At 40.0% G+C, this 20,140-nt stretch overlaps 3 protein-coding genes across 3 annotated transcripts; all 3 read left to right on the plus strand.

Moving 5' to 3' along the window:
* The first annotated feature begins 6 nt into the window (after positions 1–6).
* On the plus strand, positions 7–3,583 carry slc19a3b (solute carrier family 19 member 3b). The gene is made up of 5 exons (XM_052581958.1): positions 7–153; positions 677–1,442; positions 2,460–2,652; positions 2,772–2,913; positions 3,452–3,583. The coding sequence occupies exons 1-5, from the start codon at positions 7–9 to the stop codon at positions 3,581–3,583; spliced, it is 1,380 nt and encodes a 459-aa protein (XP_052437918.1).
* Positions 3,584–3,823: 240 nt separating this feature from the next.
* Positions 3,824–8,405, plus strand: irf2bp1 (interferon regulatory factor 2 binding protein 1). The gene is made up of 2 exons (XM_052581957.1): positions 3,824–6,705; positions 7,021–8,405. Exon 1 carries the CDS (start codon positions 4,827–4,829, stop codon positions 6,690–6,692), a length of 1,866 nt encoding a protein of 621 aa, XP_052437917.1. The 5' UTR covers positions 3,824–4,826; the 3' UTR covers positions 6,693–6,705; positions 7,021–8,405.
* A 3,459-nt stretch (positions 8,406–11,864) lies between these two features.
* LOC127977815 (hepatocyte nuclear factor 3-gamma) lies at positions 11,865–15,633 on the plus strand. Its single transcript, XM_052582954.1, has 2 exons — positions 11,865–12,289; positions 12,980–15,633. Exons 1-2 carry the CDS (start codon positions 12,218–12,220, stop codon positions 14,225–14,227), a joined length of 1,320 nt encoding a protein of 439 aa, XP_052438914.1. The 5' UTR covers positions 11,865–12,217; the 3' UTR covers positions 14,228–15,633.
* Positions 15,634–20,140: the final 4,507 nt, after the last annotated feature.

A 20,140-nucleotide genomic window follows, 5' to 3' on the forward strand; every position in this document is an offset into this window, starting at 1 on the left:
ACAAGAATGAATTTCTGGAAGAAAATGAAGAGGTCGGACTGGGTCCTTTCCACTGCTTTGCTCTCTCTTTATGGTTTCTTTGCCAACTGCAGACCGGCAGAGCCTTTCCTTACGCCTTACTTGGTGGGACCCAAAAACATCTCAGAGGAAGTGGTGAGTATTGGGTTTTGTTTTGTTTTGTTGGCTGAGAGATTGTTTAAGGGTTCAGACAGATACCAACAGTAAGAAACAAGCACACACAGTACAATTTACACCATAATATACTAAGCATTTATTATTTAAAATACTCCCGTTACAATGAGAATGATGAAGGATGAATGTGTAGTGTTGACTAGATTTTGTAAGCTAGATATATTTTAATAGGTGCCTTCGAAAACATATTTCCTTACTCAAAGCTTTCTCTGGGGTGAAAAGCAATTATATAATTAGTTCTAAAACCCCAGAATCTTCTAATTAAACTAAATCTAGTCAAAATATTGGTTAACGACAGTACATTAATGTTCTCCATTGATTACTACAATAGCGATGCCTCACTCATGCTACACGTGCCTTGCGAGTCTTATCTCTGACGAAATATTCCCTGAAGTAGGCACACTGATTTCAAATCATTAACCTAAACATTTCCTTCTGTTTCTTATCCAAATGACCAAAAACAATCTTCTTTCCACTCATCCAGGTAACAAACTACCTCTTCCCCATCTGGACGTACTCATATCTGGCATTGCTCTGCCCAGTCTTCCTATTGACAGATTTGCTTAGATACAAACCTCTAATAATAACTCAAGGTCTTTTTCTTGTCACAAATTACATCATTCTGTGCTTTGCTACTAGTTTAATGGCTCTGACCTACCTACAGTTCAACTTTGCAATGGTCACCTCCACCGAAGTGGCCTATTTCTCATACATCTACAGTGTTATTCCTCCCGAACGCTACCAACGGGCTACAGGGTACGTTCGCAGTGCCATGCTGACGGGATTTACCTTTGGAGCCACATTAGGACAGCTATTACTTTCACTGGCTGACACAAGCTACTTCCATATAAACACTATTACTCTTGGTATAATGTCAGTGGCTTTCTGTATTTCTTTGGGCCTGCCCATGCCTCAGCAAGGAATGTTTTTTAAGAAGAAGGTGGAGATGTCTACGGACACTCTGAATGAGGTTACAGATGCATTTGAGGGAGAAACAGATCTAGCAAAGCAGGCTACGGGAGCATGCTGTTATTGGGGGAACCTGAAAGCCTCCGGAAAACAAATGTGGGAGAGTCTCATGGAGTCCTACTCCTCCAGAAGACTGGTGCAGTGGTCCCTCTGGTGGGCTTTGGCTACAGCTGGATATGGACAGGTCTTTAATTACGTTCAGCTGATGTGGGACCACATTGAGCCCTCAAGTACATCCTCTGTGTATAATGGAGGAGTAGAGGCGGTCTGCACACTTGTAGGTGAGGCATTTTGTGGAGTATTTTAATAAATAAAAAGGGCATTTTCATGGCAGTGCAATAGAAGAACCATTTTGGGTTGCCCAAAGGAGCTTTCAGTAAAACATTTTGATGATTTACACTCTTAATATTATTCCTTTTTTTTCATTAAGAACCTATTACATCCATGGAAAATTTCCATTATTCCTTTTTTTCAAAACGATGTTCTTTGAGGAGCCCAAAATCCCCTTTTTGAAATTGAGTTTCTTCTGTTCAACAAAAAGGGAGATATTTTGAAAAATGTTGGTAACCAAACAAAAGTTCGTTCTTCCATAGAATTGGGGGGGGGGGGGTACTATGTGTCAATAAAAGACAGAGATTCATATAGGTTTGAAACAAAATAAGGGTGAGCATTTTTATTTTTAGGTGAATTATCCCTTTAAGAGTATAAAGATCATTTTTCAAAATAAAGAACCTTTTTTAAGAACAGAAAGTTTTCATGGATGTTAAAGGATTTTCAATGAACCATAGATGCAAATAAAGAAACTTATAAAGAGTGTATCTGAGACTCAATGACTTCATTAACCATAAACAGATATCAAAAGTGTAATAAATCCTTTATCTTTCTAGTGAAAGATATCAGAATACGCCGAGCCGAACCAATCCGGCTTTATCCGCTAATCATACATTGACTCATAACATGCGTTGTGCAAAAGACTTCTAATGCTTAATTGTTATGCAGTTTGCACAGGAATTCAGCAGCCCAGTATGTGTGGGGGAAGATAATTTAAGCAATTACACCAGCAGGGGTTTGGTTAGTAGTCACTTTAATTACAGCAGAAGAGAATATCTCTCAGTTTTGATGCCTTGACAAGAACATTCAAACAAAGGCAACATAAATGAGTTCTGAGTGTCACACAGAATACAAATGCAGCCTAAATGCATTTCCTCAATTTAATTGTTGCCTTTTGCATGCCTCTTCTTTGTTCACAGATTTGACATCTCCCTCATTGTGATTCATGCTGTGATTGCTGCTTTCAGGTGCAGCGGCAGCTTTCTCTGTGAGTTATATCAGAGTGCAGTGGGACGTGTGGGGCGAGCTCTCGCTGGGGGTTTTCTCTGCTATAGGTGCAGGGTGTGTCTTTCTCATGGGCCTCACCAGCAATATCTGGCTGTGCTACACAGGCTACGCTATCTTCAAAGCGTCATACATGTTCCTCATCACAATCACAATGTAAGCTAGTCATTACAGTGAACATAGGAAGCACAAGATATACAATGAAAAAGAATACAGGTATTTTTCCTTGACTCTAACTTTTTCCTAACTTTGTTTTTTCTCCGTTTGGCTGCAAGGTTTCAGATAGCAGTTAACCTCTCTATGGAATGTTATGCACTAATTTTTGGCATTAACACTTTTGTTGCTCTTACACTTCAAACTATACTTACTGCTATCGTGGTAGACACTTCAGCCCTGGGACTGGACATTGTGACACAGGTAAGCTCTCACTAGACTGAACTTAAGGAATTATAAAAATGGAAATGTTTGAAACTTTACACAAAATGTAATCTTAAACCTTTTTTTATGCATTTGATGCACATGCTTAAATGTATGTTGCCAAAATGTAAGAAGACATTTTTCTAACTTGAAATGTAAATCAGTGGCATTTGTATTACTGTATAACAGCTACTTACACAAAATGCATATAAGTATAATTTGTCCCTCTGTATCTGCCAATAACAAGTATAAAAAAAGGCATACCTGATAATGAACATTTTTATAATTATATTAAACATTTAAACTATCAATCAGATGACAGAAGGCCATATAGTAGACTGTGTACACATTTTTCAGAAAGCTTTGAACATGTTGATCATTTAGATGTATTAAATATGATACAGCAGGTTATAAAGATTTTTAAGAGTAACAGAAATCTATGCATAACATGAATTAAGACATTCAGATGTGGCACGTCTAAATAAACCTATGAGTGTCTGTGTTACATTATATTTTAATTTTTCATCCTCTGTTACAGTTTGTTGTGTATGGAGGTTACTACAGCACCATCTCTGTGCTCTTCCTCTTACGAGGACTGTACACAGTTTGTACGCATTGTCGCAAATCTGCAGAAGAAACAAATACAGAGCGGATATCCTCTGCGCTTTAAGACAAATATGGATCAGAAGGACAGGATCTTGGTTCACACTCACCAGCACAAAATATTAAACAACAAGTAGCATTTTAAGTTAAAATCACAAACCCAATGTTTCTCTGTCTTTTTTATGTTGTTATCAGAATACACAAAGTCTGTATTGTAATTGATTGTGTATTAATATATTTAACTATTCTGTTCTGTGATATCATTTCTTGTTTACGATATAAAATCAGTGATTTGCACTTAGCATACCAAACGCTAAAATAAAATAAAATAATAAAAATAAAAAGCCGTTTCTTGTATAAATTGGGCGTTTCGGAGACGGTGACGTTAAGCCTTTTAAACGAGTATCACGAGTCAGTTTATCTTAAGTATCGTATAAACAGAATTAAATTGTTAAAGAAACCCAGAACAACACCGCGTTACACGGAACGTCACTTCTGTAATACAACACCGGATGTTTTTGAAAGAAGCAGTTGGGAATAGCGGAAGTGACGTCAACTATTTGTAAAGTGGGAATTGCAGTCTAATAACTTTTTGCAAGAGCACGTTGTTATTACTCACATTTAATATTTAATGTTGCTAGACATGTTGCATTTTATTTTACTAGGCATTACAATGACGTTTCATAGTCAAAGAAATTATAACAAATAAATAAACGAAGCAGTGTAAGTAATTGTAGTCTGATAAATCTAATTAACTTATATTAAATATATTCTAAATAAATAAATAAAATATAAAAGAAATACATACTTTTTATTTCTGCAGTAAATATAGTTAAATAAGTTATTTTACATTTATATTGTGAGCCTCATAACAAATACAAAAAATAAAACTAAATAAAATGAAAAAAGAAGAAAGAAAAAAGATAATCTGATGTCCTCTCTTCCATAAATATTCTGGGGGCTTTTATAAAAAAAAAAAAAAAAAAAATACAAATTAAGTACTTTGTCTCGGCAGAAGCACTACGAGGAAAGAGCGCGCTCTGCTGTAAAAAAAAAAAAAAAAAACTACACTTCCCACAGTTCCACGGGTCAGTGTTGCGTAACTCTCGGAACGTCTTCCAGGAGAAACTCTGGGCCCAGACGACTTGGCAGAAACATCAAACACCTCAGTTCTGAATGACACAAAATCCAACGGAGTTGCATAAACTCGTCCTTAACGAGGAGATCATCGCTCGCAGGCGCTCGGAGGCTGGCTGTGAAAGAGATTCACGGTGGATTTGAGAACGGAAGATCGCGAGGGCCTATCAAACATGTCCTCTTCCTCGCAGGCGTCTTCCAGGCGGCAGTGGTGCTACCTCTGCGACCTGCCGAAGATGCCGTGGGCCATGATCTGGGACTTCAGCGAGGCCGTGTGCAGAGGCTGCGTGAACTACGAGGGCGCAGACCGGATCGAGCTGCTGATCGACGCGGCGCGGCAGCTCAAGAGAACACATGTGATGCAGGACGGCAGATCTCCGGGTCCGCAGCCCGCCGGTAAACACGCTCCCGCGGGGAAGGACGGTCCCGTGGAGACCGGCAGACCGCCCTCCGAGCGATATGAACGGGGAAGAGGAGAATACATGTCTGCCAGGCTGCCCAACGGGCTTCCCAGACTTGAAGACGGAGGTCCGCCTGAGGTGAGTAGACAGAGTCCCACCGCCAGGAGGACTTTAGTGGGGGCTGTGCCACCCAATTTAATGGCGCAAGGGCTTGTCGGAGCCCCTCATGGCCTGCTGGCCGCCATGCCGGGTCTGAACGCCCGAGCCGGAGGCGCCCCCTTAACCATCTCTGCCCCCATGTTGAACGAGCTCAGTAAGAGACAGGCCATGAGCATGGGGATGAATGTGGGTGTGGCGTCTTTCATGAGCCCGGAATTCGAAAAGGAGCTCAAGGAGAAGCAGAGAAACGTTGAAGCCCTTGCCGAACTTTCCGAAAGCGTCCGGAACCGTGCTGAAGACTGGGCTGGACGCCCAAAACACATGCGCGAGGCCTTGCACACCCTTTCCGGCTGCACACCGTTCAATTTGCGCTTTAAGAAAGACCATGGCTTGATGGGAAGGGTGTTCGCTTTTGACGCCAAGCTGATGGTTGAGTTTGAGCTGAAGGTGTTCATCGAGTATCCGTGTGGATCCGGTAACGTGTTCCCCAGCGTCTTAGCGCTGGTCAAGCAGATGTTCCACGACTCTCAGAAAGACACCGGCAAGGTCATTAACTCGGGGTACAAATACGTGGAGTATGAGAAAAGGCACGGCACGGGCGACTGGCGCCTCCTGTCGGAGCTGCTCAGCGATGGAGTGCGGGCGTTCAAAGACGCACCGGCCCCAGAATCCCTCCCGCAGCCTTACCTGGACCCCAGCTGCTCCATGCTACCCACCGCGCTCTGCCACATCGGACGTCCCACACAGCCAAGAGTGCGCCGACGCAAAGCCTCGCCCGAGCCGGACGGAGCCGAGAGGATGACCTCTGAGGAGATGCGCCAGCTCTGGCCGCTTGGCGCGTTTCCCGGATTGCCCGGCCATATGCCAGCAACCTCGCTAGCCAGCGTGGGCCAGCCTCCAGAGGGCATGGGGGCACACGGTAGCGACCCGTCGCCCATCTCGGCCCTCATGAGTGTGGCTGACAATGTCGGCACAGCCACCCAAGCCCTTAAAGATGCTCCGGGCAGCAGCAGCGGTGCCCACTCAGCCAACGCAGGGCGGCAGAACAGCACGAGCCCTTCACCCACAGGTGCTCAGCGGCGGCTGGCGTCACGCAACGGAGAACCATCAGCAGGCAGCAGCACAGGAGGACCGACCACGACCGTCACCGCGTCCCTCTCTGACCAGAGCGCCGTCATGGGAGGCGAAGGCTCGGGAGGAGCTGGAGGAGGAGGAGGGGCTCCTCTGTGCTGCACCATCTGTCACGAGCGTCTGGAAGACACACACTTCGTCCAGTGTCCGTCGGTGCCCGGACACAAGTTCTGCTTCCCCTGCACTCGGGACTTCATCTGCAGACAGGGCTCAGGGAATGAGGTGTACTGCCCCAGTGGAGAGAAGTGCCCTCTCGTGGGCTCCAACGTGCCATGGGCCTTCATGCAAGGAGAGATCTCTACCATCCTGGCGGGCGATGTGAAGGTGAAGAAGGAAAGAGACCCCTAATGCCCAGCAGCAGGTTTGATAACACTCTTTGATTCAGAAAAGATGCATTACGTTGATCAAAAAGTGACAGTGAAGTCCTTTTATAAGTTATTGAGAACTTTCTGTTCATAAAAGAAGCAGCAGCATGTTTACTGTTTTCAACATTGCTAAGGAGAAAACATGTTTCATAAGCGGCAAATCAGCGTCTTAGAATGATTTCTGAAGGATCATGTGACACTAGAGACTGGAGTAATGATGCTCAAAATCCAGCTTTGCATTGTGCATTTAAACATATATTCACATAGGAATCGGGTATTAATAAAATAAATTGAAATCTTTCTGTTTACAGAACTCAAACCTCACTCTGATGGAGGTGCGATCCTGAGCCCTAAAGATGGCCGCTGTGTTGGTGTGTCCCGCAGCACTGAAGAGACGGTTCCTGGCGGGCAGGTCCTCTTCCTCCATCCACCCAGGCCTCCTCTTGCCTTTCGCTGTCTTTCAATCCTCCTTTTCCTTCCCTCCACTGTCTCGGTTTCGGCTGAGACGATGGAGAATCCAGCTATTTTTCTCCTCAGAGATGCCCACCTATTAAACCCTCCAGCACTTATTTCAGATTGGTTGGCCGCGCGTCGAATCTTCTGCAGCGCTTTATGAACTTTTAGTCTGCAAACCAAAACCAGGTTCACCTACCATGTTGTATTGACTATGAGAAGGTTGGGGGGTAAAAAACACATTTCAAATGTCCAGTGGGGTGATTTCCCAGAATGTGCTTCAATCCACCAGACAGATGCAGATTGTACAGCGGGAAGCGTGTTTGGAAACGCAGCTTCCTTTACAATCACAGAACTGCACCGACTACAGGCCCGCTCTTGTCTTTGCTGTCGTCTATGCTGCATAAAACTGTTCAATAGTCCAGGAATATTACTAAGTGCTAAAAGCCCTTCCTTCAGATTGCTTCTTGATACAGCATGTATATTAGATAGCTTTATGTTTTTTACTCCGAGTGGATTGTACGAGAATTATCCCTTTCAATGGTTATAGATGTGCAATCTCTAGATTTGATACTATGTTGCTCTATGTACCACTAAGTCTTTGAATGAATAGAAAACCAAAGATAGACATGCTGAATATTGTCGTATCATATGATGCTATAACATATATTTTTGTGGTAAAATGGTTTTGTGGATTTCGTCGGATAACAAGGACAGATATGGGTTATGTTTTACATTGGGAACGTATATTTAAACCTTTATGGGTAGACACTCAATGAATTTTTATTACAAGTAAGCAGATCACTATATTTTCTATAGTAACCCATTGGCTTTTAAATCCTTGGAGGTGATGACTTGTTTAATATTATGACAACAGATCCACTCTGTTTTTTTTTGTTTGTTTTTTACAAGTATATGGTCCAGATTGTTTTCTTTCTTTCCATTTTTACACGTCGAAGACATACTTTGACAATTGTTTTCATGTAAAAGATATGAAAGAGCCAGCATCTGTTAGTAGACATGTAGTCTTGTTATACAGTGGCCCCAAGCCTATTTGGACACTTCCAGATATTTTTGGGAGCACTGTAGGTTTGGTTCTCCATGTTTTAAGTCTTGTTTTATGACATTGGAAAATATATGACTAAGTATATAAATGCACAAGTACTGTTCTGTAAACCTTTGTTTAATCAGCATTTATGTTACAGCTTAAATTGTATTTAAATTAAATTGGACTTTTCACAAACCCTCAGAGGCTACTGTTGTTCTTTTTAATTCTTCATTGGTGATAGTGATACAAATGTTGGCAGAGGTCTGCAGAAATGCTCAGTTTTAACCCTCCGTGTGAGTTGATTTTTTATAGCTTAAATCTATTTCTGCTTCGTTTTTGAAGTGAACACATTGTTCACTGAATTAGCTTTGTCTACTTGATCTAATCCTTCAAATGATTTTCATTTTGTAACCCACAGTCAGCTTTACTGGCAAAACTTTCTTTGACTTGGAGAAAAAAAAACTTGAATTAGACTTCCAGCTGGAATAACATTTTTACAGTATATTTGGCACGGCGCGGTGTGGAAACGGTGTGACCTGATAAAGGTGGAACTGCACTGGACTTTGAATAGATGATTATGAAAGTGTGATTATGTGTAGACCTCACTGGGTTGTTTTATGTGTACAGGAGACTCCGAACTGTTCAAGGTTGGAACATGTTTGCTATTTCAGCCACTGCTTATCTGCTGTGTTTGTGGGCACAGAACCTGAGTATAGATTTCTTTACAGTGTTGTCATACATATGTGATGTTTGTTAGCAGAAAAACCAAATGATTTGATCAAATCTGTGACCTTCTGTAAGGTCGGAATGGCAGGGCTCTTATTTACACCACTAAAAATTCCCAAATGTTTATTGAAATAAAATACTACAATTATAATATGATTTTAATATTATAAAAATGACATTATTTCCGTAAGTCAGCACAGTTCTAGTTTTCATTTAGTTTAACATTAAACAAACAGTAAAATACACACGACAAAATGACTAAAACTTGAATAGCATTTCAAATAAAGTGGAAAACAAAACTTGTATTTAAATTTTAAATCTATTTGCTGTAATGCTTAACTTTGTCCAGCAGATGGAATATTTTCCCAGCATTGCAACAGAAAGAGTTGATTTGGTAAACACATGGAATTAGATAACCAAAAAAGTAAAGTTCAATAAATAACATCAAAATCACTGCACCTCATGGAACATGACAGAAGTTAGTCTCTAAGTTGATGTTTTTCAAAAATTCCATCAGCAGGACATGAGCAATGGTTTTATTTATTTATAACAACATTTCTAACGTGGTCATGCATTCTGGAACCTGAACAACCCACAAAGAACAACATTGTGTGTAAACTTACAGATACGCCTGCTTTGCAATAGAATTATTTAAAATGGGCCATATATGTTCTAACAGAATGGAATCAGCTTAATTATTGCTCATCATTGGACAGACGTGGAACATAATTCATAGACTTACAGCAAAGAAACAAACATGAAAGAATAGGCTAATAATGACTGATATAGGCCTATAGCCAGCTTTTATATTAGGCTACGATATTATTACATTCAAATAGCCTGAATATGGCTATAGCCTATTGCTTCGGTTCTTGCAAGACATATGCTGCTTGCAAACCTGTTGATTTGAACAGATGTTCACACTTGCCTGTGGTCTGCATGTTAGACTGTTTGAAGACCTGCATGTGAATTCTCCGTGTTTTAGACTATCATTAAAGACTCGCTGCTGTTTGGCGACCTGTTGAACCTTAAGAAACGTTTCTAATATTCTGCTTCCTCCATTAGCGTCACCCATTAAGACTATTGTTATCCAATTATATAGGTGTTAATGACCGATGCGCCGCTGCATTGGCATGAGAAGCGCTGAGACAGCAGGAGGATGTTCAGATGTGTGTTCGCCAATACACCATCTCAAGACACTGCAGGGATCACTGCTGAGAAGAAAAGCGTGCCGAGCACCAGATAGACATCTAGACACCTTTTTGTCGGCTATTTTCATTTTGATCGTGCACCCAAAAGGCATTAGAATGGGAACATATGCATGGAAAAAATCAAGTCGCAAACATTCTGATCTTATGCTGGCTATCAAATAAGTAAAACAACTGGCTAATCGAGAATTGAAGGAATTCTGTGAATCATTCTACAGTAGTTAGCTGCATGACTCTTTTAGATAGACATTTGGTGCACAAGGGTTGTGGGAACATCCCATTAAGTTGCATTTTGGGGGTCAGGTCTCTCCTAATCCTGTCGACCCCCTGCCAATTGATCAATTACATCTCCATTCATTAGCCATTAGGAAATGCATTGACATTGTGATGCTCCTGTCTGCGCCTAACAACAGATGTGTATTCACGTGCTACAGTCGCGCATCGCTGCTGCTGCTGCTTCAAGCCAAGGCTCATTTCAAGCCAAGAACAGTTTATTCACTCACAATGATATTTTGTGATATTTCTGTTCACATTGATTTCGTAATTCGAATCCCCGCTTGTGCAAGAAAAATGTGCAAAGTTTGACCAGGATAAACTCGCACATAGCCTAGGCTAATGGCAGTGTGTTTGAAACAAAATAAGAAAAATACCCTAATTCAAATGAATATAATATACAATAAAATCGTCAAATTAAGAATTAAAACGAAAATTAAATATTCGGAAATGCATATTCTGTTCTAATATGTGTATTTAGATTCTGTTGTATTCTGCTTTTTATCTGTTTAACGCACATGCCCTCGTGTTTGAGAAAAGACGGCATCTTTTTATATCCCGAGAATGAATCACCTTCGTTCGCTGACTGTGACCGAGCTGAGAGTGAAAGCCGAGGGGATTTAACAACTTTAAAACTGGCACCTCAGATTACTGATGTGGACCCCTGCCGTGATGAGTTTAAGACCTGATGAGTTTATACCACCCTGAACACATCACTGATGACAGAAAAACATTAAATGATTGACTGATGACAGACAAATCAAAAGCAAGACTATTCACGCCATCGGTCATGAAAAAACCTTAGTTGAAAAAACCCTATCTGTCTATCTATCTATCTATCTATCTATCTATCTATCTATCTATCTATCTATCTATCTATCTATCTATCTATCTATCTATCTATCTATCTATCTATCTATCTATCTATCTAAGAACATGCATAGGCTATATATGTTATTATGTAAACAAAATAATACTGAAGACTCTCTTGTTCTTACCTCACTTATTTATATATATAATGCAAAATGTAGCTGCACTGCAAAGATGGCACAAAGTATTTACAAAGCAAATGCACTTTTATGGAGCTTGATAATATATAGGGGCTGAGATGGGACAGAGCACATCCCATTAAATCTGGCTTTTATGTGGTTTTGCATTTTTACAAGAATTTTGAGTAGGCACAGAGCAGCCTGACTTATCTGTGTAAAGAAATGCTCCCATCCTTCTGTAAGGTACAGCAGAGGCCCTTTTCCATTTCATTCAATTCCATTCATTTTCATTCTAGGCCTGAAGTTTTCTGGGATGACAATTGAGATGGATGCATCGGCCGGCCAATATACAGAACAGCAGGGGGCAGGGGAGACCTTTAGGGACGTCTTCCTGAGTCCCGGGGCCTGTTGGGCGGTCCCTCACCTGCGCCTGTTTAAAGCCTGAGGTGAGGCTTTCCTTCATTATTCACCACAGAGACCTGACGCAGGCTCCACGACAGCTTCACTTTGGACTTCTCTGGATTACTTGAAAATGTTTACAGGTCCTGCCACGCAAAAAAACAGCAACGGAGTGAACCAAGTTAACTTATCATGAGAAAACACCTCATGATCCACAGAACTGAAGACAACAGCCGAGCTTAACTTTTCAAAACTTTTTTATAGAGTTCATGCTGTAAAATTCAGTGGAACTACAAAGTGTGTCATCTTGTGGGGCGTTGTTTTTTAAGAAAACCTTAAAAAAAAATTTTTTTATATAAATTTAGTCTCCTGTCAATATCACATTTCTCACAAGTTACAACTTTATTTGGGGATGTTGAGCTCCGTGAAGATGGAATCTCACGAAATTCCGGAATGGAATGCTTTCTACAGTGAGGCAAGTGAGGTAAGATCAAGAGAGCCTTCAGTATTCTTTTGTTTACATAATAACATATATAGCCTATGCATGTTCTTGATAGATAGATAGATAGATAGATAGATAGATAGATAGATAGATAGATAGATAGATAGATAGATAGATAGATAGATAGATAGATAGAAAAAATGTGAAGAAACATTTAAATAATACATATAAATGTTTGTACAATAAAAATGATGTATTGTAATATCTGCAATCTACATGTTAATCTTACTTATATCTTATACTTACCTAAATATATTATATTTAATGGTCGACACATTACATTTCAGTTTTAATTTCACATTACAGTTGTGTACCAATTTTACATTTCATTAGATCCAACAGAAAACTTTCTTTGAGAATTCTGTGAAACATATAATAGTTAATTTATAAAGTAGCAATAACGTCATATTTTCGTCAAATTTGTGCGTTTGCGTTTATTGTTATTTTTGCGCACAGCTACTTTGTGAGATATTGATATTAATTCTTAGAAATCTGAGATCTCTTTTAAAAACATCCATCCATGATGTCAGTTTAACTAATAATGAAATTTATATAAAATTAAATGAAGTGCTGTACTCTTTATAACTTATACTGTATGTCTGTTTATAAACTATAAGATTTTGCTTTTGAGTTGATGAGAGACATTAATGTCCTGTGGTTTCTCCCTTTTAGATGTACTCCTCTCCGAGCACCATGAACTCAATGAGCAGCTTGAACAGCTACATAAATCTGAACTCGGCCTGTTCCACATCTAGCATGAATATGGGCTATCCCAGCACAGGTCTCAACAGCAGCCCATTGAGCAGCATGGGCGGAGGCCCCAACCACATGAGCCTGTCCCCCGTCGGCTCCTCTCTGAACCACAGTTCTCTGGCCCAGCTGGGCTCTTCTGCCTCCTCCCTGGGTACCCTCTCACATTACCAAAGCATGGGTCAACCAATGACCCAGATCAGCTACCCCTCTCCTACCTCTCTCAACCGGACTAAGGAGATGCCCAAGCCGTACCGTCGCTCACTGACCCATGCCAAGCCACCGTACTCCTACATATCCCTCATCACGATGGCCATCCAGCAGTCCAACAGCAAGATGCTGACGCTCAATGAAATCTACCAGTGGATCATGGATCTGTTCCCGTACTACCGCGAGAACCAGCAGCGCTGGCAGAACTCCATCCGCCACTCTCTGTCCTTCAACGATTGCTTCGTCAAAGTGGCGCGTTCCCCCGACAAGCCCGGCAAGGGCTCCTACTGGGCGCTCCATCCCAATTCTGGAAACATGTTCGAGAACGGCTGCTATCTGCGTCGCCAGAAGCGATTCAAGCTTGAAGAGAGATCTGGCAAAAAGAGCTCGGCGAAGTCTCAGGAGGGCGGCAGCAGCTCCAAGGGCGGCCACAGCGGTGAGGGGATTCAAGAGGAGCACAGTCCCGCCACCGGCTCCGAAGGTGCTGACTCGGCCCATTCCGACAGCTCCCATGCCTCGGAGGAGCAGCAGAGGAGCCTGGTGCAGCTGGATTGCCCGTCTCAAGCCCAGAGTCTTTCGCACAGCTCGCCAGTGCCAATCCCGTCTTCAGTGTCCTCCTCCATGCCCCCGTCCAGCTCGCACCTGCACTCTCAGGGAATGGGAGGCAGCCCTCACCTGTTGGCAAGCCCCATGCAGCACCTGGATCTGCAGAACGACCCACTGAAGTCCATGGACCCCCACTACAACTTCAACCATCCGTTCTCCATCACCAACCTCATGTCCAACGAGCAGAAGATGGACCTCAAGTCGTACCAAGACCAGGTGATGGCTTACAACAGCTACACCACAGCTTCTCCGGTGGCCACCAAACAGATCTATGAGAGCGCCAGTCCGTCCGCCATTGACTCTGGTGCCTACTACCAGACCCTCTACAGCAGGTCTGTCCTCAACGCCTCCTAATGTGTTTACCAGCCATGTGAACTCTACAGACTCTTAATGGCAGGACTCTTACATCTTCAACACCGAGATTGCTTTGCCATTGATAACTAAGCTTCGGTTCCTGCACTCTTAAAAATAAAGGTGGTTTTTACGAGTGATGCCACAGAAGAACCATTTTTGGCTGCTCAGAGAGCTTTTCAGTGAACAGCTCTTGAAGTTCTCAGTGTGAAGAATCTTGAAGGTGATAAAGGATCCATGGCAATAAATAACCTTTATTTTTAAGAGTGTGCTGAGAAAAGTGCTTTTACCAGAACCAAGGAACGAGTTCCGATGCTTTATATATCCAGAAACTAATTTAATTAGCATATATAACAGGAACTAAACGTTCTGGTTTCGGATGTAACACAGAAGATGCATACAAATGATGCCACGTGTATATACTGTTTTGGAGAAGCACGAGTCAGGCATTTATTTATGAAGGGAAGAATTTAATATATCTCGCATGATTTTGTGTTGTGAAGTTACGTTAACAATGTGATAATAAGAGGAGGTGAGCGTGATTGCGGAAGCATTTGAGTTCAGGTTACTGCTGTGAGCAGGTGTTACTGTGTTACAGGGAAACCCTCCTGTTTTGTGTTACAGCATAACGCATGTTCAGTCGAAGTGCATACAGTGTACGTGTACGGAGAGTGTCTATCATTATGCTTGACCCATAGAGAAACTGAAGAAATTACTTTTTTATACTTGGCCATGAAGTCATTTTGTATATTGCGAAGAGTTTTGTGTTAAGTTTAGATTGAGAAGTTTGACAAAGACAGATAAAACTGTGGTAAATCCAACTATCTTTTTTTTTACAGACTTCCCTTTTTAGAAATACTGGCATTAGCATTCATGAAAAAGAGGTTGAGGATGTTTCGCTGTTATTGTAGTGTCTCAGCTGAAGCTGTTAGTAAGATCAGCAGACAATGCACTGTAAGGGCCATTTCCATACAATACTTGCACTAGTGACCTCTCTGTTCTTCACTGCTGGGGGGGGGGGTCGTTTGTTACAGCAATGCTTTGTAACTACCTTTTTATCAGAAAATCCTACAGACCCTATTGAATTTGCCATGATGTATTTTTGTAAGATCTCGTCATTTAAAATTCTCCCTCCAAGATTTCAAAGCCATTTTAATAATAAAAACTTTGTCTCAAGCCATCATGTCATTTACGAATTTCTTGCAAGTCTTTTTGTCATTTGTAAGAAAGCAGGTCAGAATTGGTGTTCTTGTACTGTTTCATTTATTTAAACCCAGCTTTTTGGCCTTTGGGCTTATGAGATAATTGTTTTAATATATATATATATATATTGTTTTATTTGGTTGATTGTTTCATGGTATGTTCTTAAAGTTTATGTTCTTTTCTTATTAAAAAAAACACTTCACACATCCTTTGTTCTTTTCATTATTATATAATTTTAAAGTAAAAATGTGACTATTGAAGGTTTTCTGAGTACATTTAAATATATATATAACCTAGTGATAAGTCTTTGAACAGTACACTGACCCATAGACATGAACAGTGTAGTTTTACAGGTTTGCGTGTGATTTTTTTTAATTTGTATACTAAAATACATCAAATTGAGTATAAACTGTACAATCACATGAAAAAATGCCACCTAGCTTTCCCCTAAGAGGTTCATACCCTAAGGTACTAATATGCACCTTTTAGTATAATGATAAGGAACAAAGTTGTCTATTTTCGGATTTATTTTATTTTGTTTTATTACATTTTTTTTTGTAGTGCCGAAATAATCAATATAAGCAGTTCTTTTTATTGCACAATTCAGAATTGTAAGATTTAGGTAAATACACTTTGGCCCATTTGAGACCAGTTATGTATATTTTGCCATAATCAACATAATTATTGGGTTTGACATAAATGTGTGGAATTAATGCAGCTTGAGTCCTGCAGTCAAATTGTTTTGCTGATGCTATGACTTGTATTGCAAACTTTTGTATTAAGTTAGAAATTAGAAGCATGTTCACTCACTGTATGTATAAATAAAACAATTCACAATCTGAAGAGTGACATTTCAAAGACCCTTACTGTAAAATGAGCGTGAGCAATATAATAACCACGTTGCAGACATGTTCCATCTGCCAGGATAATAACCCTATCATCTTTTATTGTCCCAAGAGCATCCGGCAATGAATCATTTATACCTCAAGGACCAAAAAAAGTTCACAGAATCATTTTTAAACATGCATTTGATTGTTTCTTCTATTTTGGTGTGAAATATCCCACCTTGTCTCTTTTTGTCTCGTTACTTCTCTCTTGTGAGATTGAACTCTGAAGCCACGGTTCAGTTCAGTTTTTTTTTTTTTTTTGCTTTATCACAGAGAGCTGTGAAACCCTTCTCTCTTGTCGCCTCACTCTGGAGAGCTTTTTCAAAGGTATAGCAGATTGCATGCAAAAGCGAGGGAAGGATGAAAGATAGACAGGGCTGGGGAAAGAGAGAGAATGTAAAGTAGACTCTGCCCTGGGTCTCCTGGTGGGAATCTATAGCAGCTATTTCTTCATGAGAAACACAGAGGGACCTTGCTGCTGGGGCTCTAACCTGATAAGATACGCCAGTACACCGCTGATATGGTTTCCACAGTGACACAATGGTAAATTAAGGACAAGGGACAGAGGGCCCTTCCCATCATGACTAAACTGGGACGTACCTTTTCCTTTGTGACCTAATTAAAACTTGGTTGGTTGTTTCAGTCTTAAATAGTTGATTACAAGATACGCACTCTATGGTCCAAACCTGTATGACCTACTTTCTTCTGCAAAAACTGTTTATTAAAGTCAGTAGGGTCCTAAATAACACTGGAACCTTTTCAGAATACATTTCTTTGGGTTCCACAGATGAAATAAAAAGTCATACAGGTTTGGAAAATCACGAGGGTGGTTCGATTTTGGATGAATTGTCCCTTTAAAAGCAATGCCAAAAATAGAAAGCCTTTTTGTTAAAGTACACTTTATTATACTCTTTATTACAGAAAGAAAAAATAATATACGTAAGTGTGAACTCAATGTAATGTTTTTGGACACTTAATTGCATGTTATTTACAATTAAATGAAAATGTGTCATAGGTAAAAAATAATATTAAATTAAAAAAACTTAATACTGCTTTTTTTAACCCACTTATGTTTCCTTATATGCAATTTCATAATTATGTCTATTGTGTTTTAAATATGGTTAAGTCTGCTGCTGAATGTACTGACAAGCGTCATTTTCATTGAATATGTGTATGCATGACATACAGCTTTCAATAGAAACAACAAAAACAAATGCACGTTTGTAATGATGAAGCTGCAAAAGATGTCAAATATATGAACTTTAAATAACACACTGCAGTTAAAATTATAAGCTTTACATGTGCTTCAGTATGTTAGTCAACAGTTTATAAAATAACCCAGATTTATTATTATTTATTTATTTATTGAAAATTATTAAAACTTGATTTAAAATGCACTTTAGGGTAAAAAGTGCACTTTTTAAAAGTGAAAGTGTCTCTTTTTAAGTGCACTGGTGGCCTTTCATTTAATGAATATATTATATATTTCATTAATAATAAATGCATTCATGATTTGAAGCACACTGCAAGTGCACATGTGATACTATTAAGTGCAAGCAAGATAATGTTCACCACAATATTAGCCCTAAAAGTATCATAAAACAAACCAGAGTGTTTTCATTCACACTGCTGTTTTTAAAGTGCAACAGGTGCTACACAGCACTTGTGCAAAAACATGGCACTTGTTGCGTCTGTCTTTTACTGGACACTATGAAGGTGAGTAATAACTTCCGTATTAATGCAGGCTGTTATGAGCCATATTCTGCTGATAGGACACCAGACGCTGATAAGAGACATTCATGTATAAAATCACTTTCATCTCTATTGCTTCCTTAGTCTTGCCACGTTTCTGATTAGCTCCATCCTGTTTTTTAAAGTGAACCGAGCAAATGCAATACAGTTCACCCTCATGTTGTTTTCTGGATTCAAAATGTGTTATTTTGGGTTCCCAAGATGAAATAAAATGTCATACAGGTTTGGGAAAAAGGTGATTTAATTATAACATATTTATAAATTCATATTCAGGTGAACTTTCCCTTTAAAAAAATAGTTGAAGCATTATTTTTTTCTGTTAAACACTGTAAAGCTGCTTTGACGAGCTATGAATAAAGGTGACTTGACTTGACTGGTCATTTAGCCTTTACTGAATTAAAACTTAATGTACATTTTTATACAGGGTATAACATCTTTCCTTAAAAGTTGGATAATGTTAGTACTTTTTTTTTTAGAATCTTTTTTTCCTACTCTGTCACGCTTGTGATTTTCCCGTTCAAAAATGACCTACAAAAAAATAGCTTATACATTTTTCATTATGCTCTTAAAAAATCTTTAACTCAAGTTTGGTGTTCCAGGTAAGAAAAATGACCAACCTTTTAAACATTGCTTGTACATTACTCCTTTTCCTATCACCAAATCTTAACTTGTTTTCTTTTAGATAGCACGTTTTGTATTTAATTTGATCCAGAGCTTCAGGGTTATGAGTGAACGTTGCCAAAATGATTAACATAATGCCTTTTTTTCTTAAACCTGAAGAGTATTAGCTCAGATCAATGAGGCCTATGATCATTCAGTTCCAAAAAGAAATACAAAGCCTGTGCAAATTGAAAGAAAACAATTTGGGAAAAAGCTGAATCCAAGATTTGGTAAAAATATAGCATATTTAGAGATTTACGAGCTATTTTTAAAATGTAATTTTTGACAGGGGACACCAAATTAGGTAAAAGATTTGAAGAAATGCACATGGTGTATTGGTGAAGTGAGAAAACTTAAACGGAGAGAAGGCAATGAGGAAAAACGTGGTCATCCCAAAAGATGTGCTATGCAAATGAGGAGCGCAGCATCCTTAACTGGATCCTGTAGGAGGGGTGTGCTTTGTTGACTTTAGCGGGCGTTCTTTAAAGACGTGCTTATGGGCCTCGTGGAGTAACAACCTGTTCAAGCCACAGGCGATTGCTTAGGTGTCAGGTTTTTTCAAGGTGTGCCTTTCTTTTCCTTTTTTTTTTTTCTTGAGTGCTGACATTTGAGTCATTTATGATGATAAACAGGCAATTTGCATATTACTCAAGTATTTGCATATGTACTTTTTCTGAAATGAAAAGTAGAAAGTGACTTTATTAGAATAAATGTCTGGTAAATGATGTGGTTTTGAGTGAACTGCTGTCACATTTTTTTATCTAATCAAGAATGAAACCAAATAATCAAGGTTGGTTGTGTAAAACTTTTAGAGTCAGTCATTGAAAAACCCATTTTGATTACGCGTCTCAGTATTGCATGCGCTTTCAGTGTCTTTGCTCGTTTTGTCCTATTGCAGTTTTTCCAGGGTATTTTTACTTTCTAAACCATCCGTTAACTATTTTGAGCACAAGTTACTGTCACTCCATTGGCTCTCTGTCTACAACAGGTTTCGGTGAAGAAACTGAGCCAGCAAAAGAGCACAAACAAGAGCGGGAAAGAGCGAGTGTGTGTCACAGGGAGCATTCATAGTGTGCAGGTTAGAGGCTGATAAAGGGCTGGACTTTGCTCTATGGCATGCTGTGGGTGAAGGTAAAATGGCTGTTGATTAGGCCAGACAGAGACAACGACAGCCCAACAGCATGATTAAATTTTCCTTTCAGAGGCAGATTGATCTTGGCTTGATCACTGTGTCAACACAACAGAGAGCTGCTGTTTTCGTCACTGTATAGGCCTCAGAGCCGCAGTCAAATGCAGTCTGTCAATGGAGTCAGTTACCTTCAGCGCACACATTAGAGCCAGTCCTAGCTACACTTAAACACACTAAAATATTCTCTTCCTTTTTTTAGCTGAAATCAGAGGTGTAAAAGTACAT

Source organism: Carassius gibelio, chromosome B18 (genome assembly GCF_023724105.1).
Source record: "Carassius gibelio isolate Cgi1373 ecotype wild population from Czech Republic chromosome B18, carGib1.2-hapl.c, whole genome shotgun sequence".
NCBI lineage: Eukaryota > Metazoa > Chordata > Actinopteri > Cypriniformes > Cyprinidae > Carassius > Carassius gibelio.

Bases quoted from the DNA above. Each gene is read 5' to 3' on its own strand.
- slc19a3b (XM_052581958.1), top strand. From the start codon at position 7: ATGAATTTCTGGAAGAAAATGAAGAGGTCGGACTGGGTCCTTTCCACT. The intron at 2,653-2,771 runs GTAAGCTAGTCA...TTTGGCTGCAAG, and splicing joins TTCCTCATCACAATCACAAT to GTTTCAGATAGCAGTTAACC. The intron at 2,914-3,451 runs GTAAGCTCTCAC...CCTCTGTTACAG, and splicing joins GACTGGACATTGTGACACAG to TTTGTTGTGTATGGAGGTTA.
- irf2bp1 (XM_052581957.1), top strand. From the start codon at position 4,827: ATGTCCTCTTCCTCGCAGGCGTCTTCCAGGCGGCAGTGGTGCTACCTC.
- LOC127977815 (XM_052582954.1), top strand. From the start codon at position 12,218: ATGTTGAGCTCCGTGAAGATGGAATCTCACGAAATTCCGGAATGGAAT. The intron at 12,290-12,979 runs GTAAGATCAAGA...TCTCCCTTTTAG, and splicing joins TCTACAGTGAGGCAAGTGAG to ATGTACTCCTCTCCGAGCAC.